The sequence below is a fragment of the Cryptotermes secundus genome, unplaced genomic scaffold (genome assembly GCF_002891405.2).
Source record: "Cryptotermes secundus unplaced genomic scaffold, Csec_1.0 scaffold121, whole genome shotgun sequence".
NCBI lineage: Eukaryota > Metazoa > Arthropoda > Insecta > Blattodea > Kalotermitidae > Cryptotermes > Cryptotermes secundus.
This window is the reverse complement of record NW_019727390.1, coordinates 6,417-19,905: the sequence shown is the minus strand read 5'-3', so window position 1 is coordinate 19,905 and position 13,489 is coordinate 6,417. Positions and strand designations below refer to the sequence as shown.

Sequence of the window (13,489 nt, the reverse complement as noted above, 5' to 3'; positions counted from 1 at the left end):
ATTCTTACCATATTTTTATATTTCCAGTTATATTTGTTTGTTGCTTACCCTATCAAAGTAAACAGAACATACTGGTTTTGTTTGGCGACCATGTTTTAGATCCATAGAAACCTTGCGCATTTACCAAAAGTCTGTTATTAGACCATATTTTAGGATCTTGTATTAACTGAAGAGTGTGGTTCCCCTATTTCAGAAGATTTAACAAGGATGAAATAGGCCACTGGACTTACTCCCTAATAATTATCATGAATTTAATTATGTAGTAATTGTTATTTATTTCTTGAACAGCTTTCAATTACATAACAAAATGTACATTGCATAATACAGATAACAAAATACTTTTGTAGCATATCTAACGCTTATTCTGCAGCACCCAGCACTGAAAACTTATTACAAACATCAAATCCAGAATTTGAACCACTGTCTTCAGGTCCAGAACTGCTCTCGTGTTTATCTTTTTCATAAGCTTCATTACCATCTGCTTCTGGTACTTTTCTACTATTCTCTTCCTCCTCGCCTTCTGATGGAGTAAAATCACCACCTTCATCACCTGCTGCTTCTTCGCTTGTTTTGGCTTGGATCCATTGAACAAGTTGAATATCAGCATGCTTCTCCCAGTAATCTGAAAAAGTAAAAGAACTGATGAAAGACTGTTTTCCATTTAATAATTTTCAGCTTTTTTTCTGTGGTTTGCCTGACATTAAGAATTATAAAGAGCACAGTTAGTATGCAAACGCATTATAGTACAGGCTTCTCTAATCTTTTAATCAACCTGAGATGGCACAGCTGATCTTATGTGGAGAAAGAAATATAATTTTCTAGTAAAATTTATGGCAGAGGCATCCTGTCCACACAAAACTGATGCTTTCAAAGCTCCTGTAGTTTCAACATTTTTGCAGAACTTTTACTTTCAACACAATTAAACATGGTCAAAATAATTTATTGTTCTTTGTTTTTAAGCACTTACCCACTTGCATGGTTTACAAAATTATCATTAGCCATTCTTTAGCAATGTGCACTGAAGAACTACAACTGTTTGCAGCATACTGGCCTGACTATATGTGAAAATCAGGCAACAAAGGGGAGCTCTTTCATTTAGTTGACACCACAGTAATATGCTTAACATCAGGAAGTGTATGTGTAGTGTATGTAACAATTCGGACACTTTTTCTGTACTGCCTCTGGACAATATAAATATCCTTAATTTATGGGACAAGTATGCTGAATATAAAATATGTTTCACTTTTCTCTAGAAATCTGAAATTCTGCTAAATATTTAAATGAGTTATGCTCAAAGATATAGAAATGTTTGTGGGTCTTCATGTAGAGCCTGTTATTACTGTCCAATATGAACCAAGACTGGAATATGATGACAAATATTAATAAAACTCCTCATTAAAAATTTCAAGAAAATCCATTCAGCAATTTTCCTTGCATATGAAGCAGCCTCCGTAGTCTAGGGGTAATGTTCCCACCTCATGACTCAAGGTATGCGGGTTCAAACCTGGCGGAGGTCATGGAATTTTTAAGGGCGAAAAAATTCAGGGAACAAGTCCTCCAGGAGGGACTTTAAGCTGTGGGTCCCGTGTCGTTGCTTTACGGCACGTAAAAGAACCTCATGTCCCAAGGGGACCACTGAGCCAAACTGATCGGACATTTCCCGCCCAACAGTAGTCTCTAACGCCTCTGATAGATGGGGGAAGCATTGAGAGATACCGCGGAGCCAGTAGAGGCCGAACTCGCTGGCTGAGTCGGGACTGATGGTATGCACCAGTATCGGTAGGGTATAGAGACTGGTAGAATATCACAGAGGGGACGTACAATAGACCACTGGTCGCGGTGCATGGGGAAACCCACCCCTCCAATAATAATAATAATAATACCTTGCATATGAGCAGTTGCAGAAATCTATGCATAAAATGCATGTAGCTTTGGTAAAAATTTGGGGAATAATCTGCACTTAATTTTATACTTAATGTTAATCTGTTTTTATTTTCCAGTAGTACAATTAAATATTTCAAAAGCACTATAAAAACCCTTGCGTAAGAAAAGGTTCAAACTTTCAATGCGGTTATGAAACTTACCTTTTTTACTAGAATAGCCAGGAGGATGGAGACATAAGCAGATCTTTCCATCTAATGCCATGCGTAACAGGCTATTGGCAGCACGATATGAATCAAGACGAGCTGCTCGAGCTGTATAGAAACCACGCTTCAAAGCCCAGCCTAATTAAACAGTAAGAAACATGTCACCTTTATTCAGTATCCAAGGAAATGCTAATATATATTTAAAATTCTTCCTCCTTCAGCCTATGAATGAAACTTGGGGCATGAATGATGACTTCTGAAATAATTAAACTTGATATAATTCTTTCTTACATGAAGACATCTGATTTGCTAAGTCTCAGCAAAATCTGTTTATTTTAATTATATTTGTACATTAAGTCACAGGTGGAAATGATGAAATGGTACAAATTAACAGATCATAACTACTTATGATATACTAAAAGGAATCCCACAGGATTCAGTGTTTATCTTAGGTACACTGCAGACTTGGTGAATTTTCTGCCATGTCACACAGCTTCTTTATTATCAAACTAGGCATACTTTACATAAAAAACCATTTCAACTATTTAAACATATTTACATCTGTGGAAAGAAATATGAAACTCAGTATGGATAATGAATCAATACAGGATGGAGCAGAGACAATTCTTAAGAATGAAATGAAGTAATATTAATATTTATGAAGACTACCTTTTCCTTATTAATATACCTTCATATTTATAGCAAGAGTTAAAACTTACAACTAATATAATGCAATAGGCAGTGTAACTGATAGCTACCATCACAGATATCCGTGGCAGACCACTGTTCGTCATGTTCAGGATGTTGCAGCTTCAACAAATTAGGTCTAGTCTTTCAGCCAAATATTGAACTGCAGAAAAGGGTACTCTCAGTTGTGCAACTGGGAAACTTCCCATAAGAATCTGCAACATTTGGATTATTCTCAGATGCTGAGAATGCAGTGCAGAAATTCACCCAGTGTCATAAATAATATCAAGATTAATGGATAATATGGGTAATATGATGGCTGGAAAGGAAACAGTAACAAAATAGGCAGCATGTAACATTCTGTCCCACAGGAATTCAATATGGTCCCTGCTCATGCACATGCTTCAACATGTATCTCAGTCATGGGAGAGAACAGATACTATTATTAGACTGATTTCTCTTCATGTCTGCAAGAGGAAGTCACAAGTGTTGTCCAGATAGTCTGCTGGGTGCTCAAGAATTTATCATGGTCACAATACCAGGACTTTGATACTGACAGCCACATGAGTGATTGCTGTGCAACACGACTGATGGAAGTGTACAAAAATGCAGCCAATGTCATCATGGTTCTAGATGTAAGATTATGTTCCAGGAACTTATGGTAATACTATTATTAACAGTTTGGTCCTGTGGGATTACATAATGTAATGTGATGCTATAAGCATCAGTATACCTTGGACATTACTTGCTTCTTTATGAAGTTCCTTCAAACAAGGAGACTGGGTGAGACTACTTCAGTTTGGGACTTTACAGGACCATAACTTGTTTTCATCCATGGTTATACTGCAGTGCAGGAATGATTGTTCCAGGTTGTGGTTAGCAAGCACATAATGGTGCCTCTGCTTCTTACAGGTGATGAGACACCTAATGTGATGATGACACTGCACATCTCAAGGATGTCTTTCAGAATGTGAATTGCCATTACATGGCTTACTTGAGCCAACTGCTATGCCACCTATTACCTCTTCATATGCAAGAATGACTGAATAAGTTGCACATACTGGTTCTGATAGCTGGTACTATAGCATGCTCAGCTGGTTTTTAGTGCTTCCAGGTATATAGTCTGATTCTCCTTCTGCCCTCTACCCACCTAGGCAGGGGCACAGAATCCATTTATGTGGAGGGGTGCCTATAGAGCAGATTCTGTCATCCCCAGTGACAGGGTGTGATCATGACAATGATTGTGAAATTTAATGTGGGCCATGTGACTGTTGAATATGGCAAAGCTTGGATGATACATGCTTGCAGATCTTGCAATCATCCCTTCGCATTACATCTGTTATGATTCCTGTTTTTATCCAACTTATATATGATTTCACAGCATTATATTGACAACTTGACATTGTACCTTATGTCACAGTGATGTGTAGGAATGTTAACGGGTTGAAATACTTGCCACCTGTACAGTTACCAGTGAAATGACTTTAATACTCCCTTGTATGTGGTATAATCCAAAAGTTCCCGAAATTTGAATTTTGTGTGAGAATGGTTATGAGTATTTTGAAATACCACCAGGTGTCTCCCCACATACCCTTCTTGAATCAGTGTGGATAACGACGTCGAGTTGAGTGGTTGGGTTTATTGTTGGTGAACGTATTTCCATTGTTATGTTTCCTTGAGTTTGCGGTCTTGGGATGGCTGACCTGAGAAAGCAGCGTGTCTGTATGAAGTTTTGTTTTAAACTTGGGAAAACCGCTGCAGAAACGCACCAAATGTTGAAGCAAGCTTCTGGTGACAACACTTTAGGCCAGACACGCACTTATGACTGGTATAAGCGTTTGATGACGATGATGATCGTTCGGGATGGCCGTCAACTGGCACCACACCAGAAAATGTCGCGAAAGTTAGGGATCTGATTCTGCAAGATCGTAGACTGACCATCCAAGACCTCTGTAACACCTTGGGACTAAGTTATGGTACATATCAACAAATTTTGTCAGAGGAACTGAACATGAGGATTCTGGTGAAGTTTGTGCCACAACTGCTGAAAAATGAACAGAAGCACCATCGCTTGGAAGTCTGCAGGGAACTTCAACAACAGCTTCAAGAGGATCCAAACTTTCTTTCCAAGGTTGTCACTGGTGACGAAAGTTGGGTTTGTGGCCACGACCCTAAAGTAAGCAGCAATCATGGCAATGGAAGAGCCCTTCTCCACCTTGGCCAAAAAAAGCTTGACAAGTAGAGCGACATTAAGTCCATGTTTATGTTTTTTTATACTGATGGGATTGTTCATAAGGAGTTCGTCCCTCCTGGTCAGAAAGTCAATAAAGAGTTCTATCGCGATGTTCTAAGGCATTTGAGGGAGGAAATGAGGAGAAAACGTCCAGAGAAGTGGAGCACGAATGACTGGGTACTCCACCATGACAACACATGACCGCATACAGCTTACACTGAGCAGGAATTTTTGGCTAAAAACAAGATGGCAACTGTTACCCATCCACCGTACTCACCATACTTAGCTCCATGCGACTTCTTTCCCTTGACCAAGATGAAAATCAAGTTAAAGGGGCGAAGATTTGATACAGTTGAGGAAATTCATGCGGAAACGCAGACGGTACTAAACACCCTAACAAAGAAAGACTTCCAGGATGCATTTCAAAAGTGGCAGAAACGCTGGGATCGGTGTATGCGCTCCCAAGGGGACTGCGTTGAAGGTGATGGTGCAGAATAAGCTCTAGGTGAGATGTAATAGTTTTTATTAATATATTTCGGGAACTTTTGGATTGAACCACGTACATTTCTGTACATATACGGCAATGTTGCCACTACATTTTTTCAACCCTCATACAAGCATACCCATGTGTACTCTCATTCCCCCGTTCAGGAAGAAATGAGTGGGGAATTACAACTACCATTAGGTGCTTAACATGTAATGTGAACATTATGGATTATGATCAAGATTATGTAACAAAAACATTGAGAATGTAACCATAGGTCTGCAAAGTAACATCTGAAACTGGCATCAAAGCTTAACCCTTTGAGGTCTGTTGAATTCAATCTGACATTTGCAAAAGTTATGTTCTGGTTCAATACAACTCTTTAAGTCCATCACAACACAACAATACAGTGTTCAAGGCCAAATTAGCTTTGCTACATGTTTCGGCTATTCATAACCATCATCAGGCAAATACACCATCATGTTTACAGATTAGTGAACTGCAATCTGTATTCCCTACAAAATGGACATGAATACATCGTACTATGAGGCACTGACCAAACAATTAATGTTAAAACTATACTTCATGGGCCTCCAAACAGTTTATCATATAAAAGTCTAGAATATACCACATCCGCAGGAAAATACAAGATTGCAATGACTGACTTCGTGATATAAATTATCATTTGAATAACTTTTGTTTTATAATAAGTCTATATTTCACAAAGTTAATAGAAAGTCCGTCGAGTGTAACAATTTGTAGGTCACTTTTTATTATTATTTCTGCCTTACATGTTTCGGTTTGACACAACCATCATCAGAGGCACTTGCTACAATTATGGAAACACTGTCGCTGTTTTGATGTTCACAATTATGTTTGTCGTGTGGACGTTGCTACGATATGTTGACGTGTAAAAGCACAAACATGCTAAGATAGTTGAGTACGCTATCAAGTTCTCACTTTTCATCCGAACCAATTTTAAGTTAAAACACTATATTTCATTGTAATTTTTATACCATGTGTTTTATAATATAACTGTCAAGTATCCAGACTTATTACGCAATTGCAGTTCACTAGTCTGTAAAGATGATAATCGTGTATTTGCCTGATGATGGCTATGAATAGCCGAAACATGTAGCAAAGCTAATTTAGCCTTGAACACTGTTTTGTTGTGTTGTGATGGACTTAATAAAGAGTTGTATACAATAACACAACAGGATGCATGAAATGAAAATTAGAAAATTCTGGTTCAATGTTGGGCTGAGTCTGACAATCTCTACAATATCAAAATGCTTTGAAGAATTAACTAAAATTTAATCTCCTGGTCTGTCATTTATTCAAATAAATGAGCCTTAAATGTAAGTCAGTGTAACACATTAGGAAAATCAAGTTTCAAATGTATCCAAATAAAATAAATGTAATATGGTGAGGAGTTTTCAAAATGTCACAGTGATGGTTCATAATAAATCATGAAACAATGCATGCATTTTAAAAACTATATCACAAAACATGTCAGAATTTTTAGCCTCTTTTCTTATTTCATAAACACATACTGTTGGATTTTCGTTAAACTTAGTACGTATATCATGCCACTCGAACCTTTGTAATACCAACATGGCAACTATGCAAACGAGCAATCTTCTACAATACGTGGAAATTACACATGTGAAATTGTGCATGGAACGAAACATACCTACAAATTCTGCATGAATTACTTTTCTAAACGTTAATTGTTGCAAGGGTGAGTCAAATGAAAACCTCAAATTTGTAACAAAAAATCGAAATTTCATGCCATTATCCTGTAAGTTGGTAAGCGTGCTACAAAAAGCATGCAGAATGGCCTGTAGGTTGCAGCACAGTGCAGATGCACGAAAACTGTCACAGCACCAGTATAAGATGGCTGCCCCACTTGAGACTTGCACCAGGGAAGAACAGTGTTCTGTTATTCAGTTCGCTTTGAACCAGAAGGTGATGTCTTCCTTGCAAGAATCATTACTGGGGATGAAATCTGGGTTCACTTCCACCAACTAGAAACGAAGAGAGTGAGCAAGGAATGGCGCCCATTCATCATTTCCAAGACTGAAGAAGTTTCGAACACAACCATCAGCAGGGAAAAATGTTATATTTTAGCGTCCTGTTACACTGATTCATGTCCATGGTTTATGCTAACCGTCTTACAGTGTGTACACTTTTTCACCTTATTCATGTGCCATCCTCAGGTGTCTTTAGGCACGTTAAACTATTGTACTGCACGCCATGATGTCTTCATTCTAAAATGACTAAAATCTGTATTCGTTATATATGTCGATGAATTATAAATAATAAAGCTTTTCAGGATTCATCCTACGTTGCACTCAAACACGCGAATTATGCCAATCCTCTTTTATGTGAGCAGTCTTCCTACATACATTTATGTATCGTGTACAACGCATGCAGTAACAGGAGCAAAACACAATACAGAACATGATACACAAATGTATGTAGGAAGAATGCTCACATAAAAGAGGACTGGTGTAATTCATGTGTTTGAGTGCGACATAGGATGAATCCTGATAAGTTTTATTATTTAGAATTCATCAACATATGTAACGAATACAGACTGATGTGTTTCCACTGTTGGCTCTCAGGTTCAAAATGGTAGCATGAAGTTTTGTCCCCAGTGGCAATAGGACAGAATAGCATACTCTTGCTCATGGTATCGTTGTAAGTGACCCAGTGATGCAGCCATTCTCTGAGTCTTCTGTTCCTCTGTGAGTTGACGTGGAACGCACTGCATGCAGATTTTGCGGTACAGCAGGTGTTTGAACGCACTGTGTGCAGATTTTGCGGTACAGCAGGTGTTCTGTCACAGTGGTGCGTACAGAACTGTGATTTATTCCCATCAAAAGACTAATTTCTTCCACAGTAATCGGTCAGTTTGCTTGGATATGACCATCCAACACAGCAATAACATCAGGAGTGATGATGCGATGAGCCTGTCCTCTTGGAATCTCTTATGCCACACCAGCATAGGTGAACGTGACATGCTGTGTTTGCCATAAGCAACAGACATGCAATGATGAATTTCTCGTCGTCCTACTCCTTCAGCAGTCAAAAAGCGCAATACACTTCGCTGCTCTTCTTTACCCGCCTCTATTACTGATGTTGGATGACCACACATAGTACTAACCTTGCTTCCAGCACAATAAACAAATGACTACTATGCAAGGGCATGTTGTCACTGTGCTTTCATGAGTCCCCACCAGATGTTTGTACTGTAAGCAAATTCAAGTGTTACCAACTTGCGCGCCATGTGAGTTATGCGTGGTGACCCATTTTCATTTGACTGCCCCTTACAGATCACTGAACTGTATATTTAACTTATTTATTTTTCTTGCTGCCACCATTACCACATTGGCTGAATCATTTGAAGGAAAGCAGGCATCATAAATTCTTACCAAAACTTCTTAAAATAATTTTTAAATGCATACAGCTGTACCTGTAATGTCTTTGGGACTTTGGAAGGAAACACAAGACCTGGACAGTCACACAGCCTTACATTAGGAGTTAGGTAGATGGTCTGGAAATGTTTTGTATGCCCTGGGGTCCTAGAAACACTCACAACCTGGAATAAGAAAATGTACATTGTTGTAATCTGGAACACATTAATAACAGAGAAATAAAATCACTACCACACGTCATAATCAAGAAAGTTTGCAACAAGACAAACTTTCATTACTTATACGTGGGTTACTTCAAAAGTCATGACAACTATTTTTTTGGGGGGCAAACACGTTACAGTTAAGAAAGTTCAAAATATGCTTACGAAAGGGCATGATATACCCCTCCGATTGGCTTAGTCAAATCAGGTAGATGTGAAGGGGCATAGGTATACTAGGCAAGAAAAATTGCACATTACAGAACGGCTGCTTTTTTTTTTCATTCTTTAATCCTCAAAAAATTAAATTGTGATTTCCCAAAATTAGATGCACAGTTGCCTGGTCAATCCCTGTATGTGTCTCTAACTCCTTCAGAGACCAGCGCCTATCTTCCTTCAGGCACTGGGTGATCACAGCACAAGAAACATTGGCACTTGCTTCTCTTCTACGTTGGAATGCTTCTATCCACCTTGCAACAGTTCTGTATGGTGGAGTACGATCACCCAGAGCTTCCACAAGCTCTTGAGTGACATTCAGTCACATTTCTGCCGCGAAGCACTGCTATTTTCACGTAACAACGCTGTTCCAGCCGGCTAATGTCCATTCTCGACGAAGGTTATGATCACACTGACTTCGCAATGGACTCGCTTCGTTGTCCTTGGACTTCCGCATCATCTAGCAGCATCATTAGAAATCAGACGTTGCTGTCTCTCAGTGGTAAATTTGGAAATTCCGGTAAAATTATGTCGCCATGACTTTTGAAGTAACCCATGTATATGAAGGAAGGACCTTTACATGAGGTGGTGAGAGCAATCAAATCACTCTCCTGCTGTGCCATCCCTTTCTCTAATTCCATGAAAACAGTTATCATAAACTGAGTCTATACAATCTCTTGGGGTAGGATTTGAGGTACTCACAGCAATGACTATGAAAATATTATCATCTAGGATGTAACACAACGTAATCTAGTAGAAGTTCACCAATACTTTGCAAGGATGTCTGAATTTCTACTAGACTACACAGCATCATATCCCATAAAACAGTCCTTTCCATCTCTCATGACCAGTCACCGTACCTCATGGAAAAAAGGCTCTGAGTGTTCAGCAAGATTTCTCGTATGACAATACTGGTTTGCATCATATGTTGAAAATACAGTACCTGTACAATAAATGATATGAACTCCGTCCCAAGTGCAAACAATATATTATATGTCCTTGATCTTGCTCTCCTTTACACAGCATGTTTCGGCCTCAAACGGCCATCATCAGGTGTATACACTCACGTTGCTGTTACACTTCACTTAGTTTAAAATTTAACATTTAAAAACACATTGTTCCTTTCGTTGTTATTATCAACATCTACTTTGTTGATATCTGTCTGGTTTATAGATTATTTTTGTTACACACGTTAGCACTCATAAAATCTTTAGTTCTAATTTTAAAATTTTAAAATTTAAAATTGTCAGGGTTACTCGCCCTATGTCTATAGTGCTACAGCGGCTAGTTCTTGTTTCCAGCACTGTACAGATGTTATTTTGTGCAGTCTCCCTGTGTGCGTGCCGCTGCTATTCGTTACTAAAGATTTTATAAGTGCTAACGTGTGTAACAAAAATAATCTATAAACCAGACAGATATCAACGAAGTAGATGCTGATAACAACAACGAAAGGAACAATGTGTTTTTAAATGTTAAATTTTAAACTAAGTGAAGTGTAACAGCAACGTGAGTGTATACACCTGANGAACATTGACCTACAGTAACTTGCTTCTTATTACCTTCTTTCCCATAATTGCATTCATAAGGGAAGACTTCCCCACATTTGGCTGCCCAATGCAGCCTATTGTTAAAGTTCCATCTTTATATTTTTCATGTTCAAAATATCCTGTGTCCACTTTCTTCATCTGGAACAAATTATGATGAGATACATAATTTTGTTAATTAATTAGAGAATGTCATTACCTTACATAAAAGAACATGTCATTTCCTTTATATTAGCCTCTATATTAAAATGCTTAAGGGATTACTGTCTGAAACTAAAGGTGTGAAAGGAATTCAGATAAGAACTAAATATGTTAGACATCAGTTCCTCATTCATAAGATCCATCGAAGTAATTTCAGAATTAAAATCTGGTAGGTAGGAATGTAGGCTCTGTCATAGCTCAGCCAGTTAGAAGCTGGCTTCCCACTGCAGAGGCCCAGGTTCAATCCCAGTTGACACAAGAGACTTAAGGGCTGCCACACACCACATGTGTCAAGACAAGCATCAAGACATGAGACAAAAGATACAGTCTTGCTTCATTTGTGAGTCGTCAGCATCATGATTCAGACTGGTGTATGGCAGTTTTCATAATCTTATTCATTTCAACTGTGCTCCTTTCTTTGCATCATGTCGCAGACATTGGGTCTTGATTGTTACATGTCTTAACGCATGCCAATGTGCGGCCTACCAAAGGTGGACAAATTGGCATCGGAAATTTTTCTCCATGTTATTTCAGTTTTCTCCTGCTGATCATCATTCTAGTATTCCTCTACACTAATCACCACCTCCTGAAGTGTGCAATAGTCCTGACTAGGAAGCACATCATTATATTCTCCATCAAGTTTAACCTTTAAGTGACGGCCCTTTAAATTCCGGTAACGGCAGCGGGACGGATTTGATTTAAATACCCGCAATATTAAAGCAATAAAAACTGTAATCATTTCCTAAAATTGCTGTGATTTCTACAATTGTTGTGATAAACGAACCAAATAAATGCTGTTTTTTTCTAGAAAGAATATAGAATCAGATATCGTAATTTAGAGACTTTATAAAATGTGTAAAAAATTTTAGACTGATTCCAAGTATAAAATTCCCAAATTTGTCGTCAGCCTACAAGAATTCATAATTCATATACAGTAGACTCTCGATTATCCGCGCGCTGTTTAACCGCTTTGCGGCTCAACCGCGGCAATGTATTTTTAAAGATTTTTTTTTTTCAGTGAGTATCACATTTGTTTAAATGTTTTGTATGACAGTCAATGTTAGTTTACTATAATTTAGAGAGAACTGTACTCGCATTTACGTCATCCATCGATATTCTCCCGTTATTTTTCTTAAAAGCTCGAAATCAGGTTTCGAAAGCTCGAAACCTACCCTTTTTCCAACAAGTAGAGAATGTTAAAGAACCTTGACCAGCAAGGAGCCATAAATCTGTCTGGTGTGAGACCTCAATTAGCAAAGGGACCAACAAAGACCAAACTCAGGCACCAGTCAATCTGTAGTAGTGGGAGGAAGGAGAGTTCTTTTGAAAGAAGAGTACGATCCTGTCTGTCACTGAACTGCATTCTTCAGTTGTTATTAATACAGTAGGCAGTTCAGTTGTGTGGGAAAATACAATTTAAGTTTTTGTGCGAGAAAGTGCCGAATTACCATTGTTTTTTTTATCATTGTGACTGGTTCTTCAATAATTTAAAAATAATGGAGCAGAAAAGGAAGCGTGTAGTTTTAACAATTAACCAGAAACTCGACATAATTAAGAAGCTTGAGCAAGGATGGTCTACCAGAAACCTAGCTTTACAATATTGTATAGGTGAAACAACAGTTCGCGATCTCAGAAAAAATAAAGATAAATTGATTAATTACGCCAGTAATTTTGATTCATCGAGTGGCTTATCAGGCAGAAAAACAATGAAACTGCCAACTTATGATGAGCTTGACAAAGCAATGTTGCAATGGTTTAACCAACAAAGGGCACAAAACATTCCTGTTTCAGGAATTATCTGCGCAAAACAGGCAAAACTATATTTTAATGCAAGGATAAGCAATTCATCTGCTCTTCAATGGACTGAGGGTTTGCTAGAGTTTCTGGAGCAACAAAGCGATTCTCTGCTTTCTGACAAATTGGTGTTACGCAGATTGAGAGCAACCATAAGGAAGAAAGAAGCCATGTCATTGAAACAGAAATCAATAACAGACTACTTTTCCTAAACATTCGTAGTTTTTGGTATTCATTCATCTTCCTTTATTTTAGTGCACAGTACTGTATAATGGTATTAGATTCAATTATTTTCGTGTTACGGCATTAGGATATTAGTGTGGTTAAAATTACAGTGTAGGTGTATTTCAGTGTATAAATCTACAATAGAACAGTTTCAACTATAATAGGCTATGTACCGTACTTCAGAAGCTTTATAATGAAGAACCATTGGCCTGCATCACAAAAGGTAAGCTTAAGTAGCGTTTTATGGTGTAAAAAATTAACGATGTTAAATTTATACCGGTATATCTGGCTTGTATATGTGTACTTCGGTTTATCCGATGTTTTTGATTATCCGCGCCAAGTCTCCCCGCCATTACCGCGGATAATCGAGAGTCTACTGTA

General features: G+C 38.1%; 1 protein-coding gene across 1 annotated transcript in view; it reads right to left on the bottom strand.

The window, feature by feature from the left end:
* Positions 1-257: 257 nt before the first annotated feature.
* Positions 258-13,489, bottom strand: part of LOC111864619 (guanine nucleotide-binding protein-like 1) — a gene marked incomplete at its 5' end in the record, with an annotated part of 18,484 nt that continues 5,252 nt past the window's right edge. Inside the window, 6 exon segments of the mRNA XM_023851987.2 lie at positions 258-622; positions 2,085-2,225; positions 2,846-2,908; positions 2,911-2,989; positions 8,970-9,095; positions 10,904-11,029. Coding sequence (XP_023707755.2) covers positions 360-622; positions 2,085-2,225; positions 2,846-2,908; positions 2,911-2,989; positions 8,970-9,095; positions 10,904-11,029 — 798 coding nt within the window.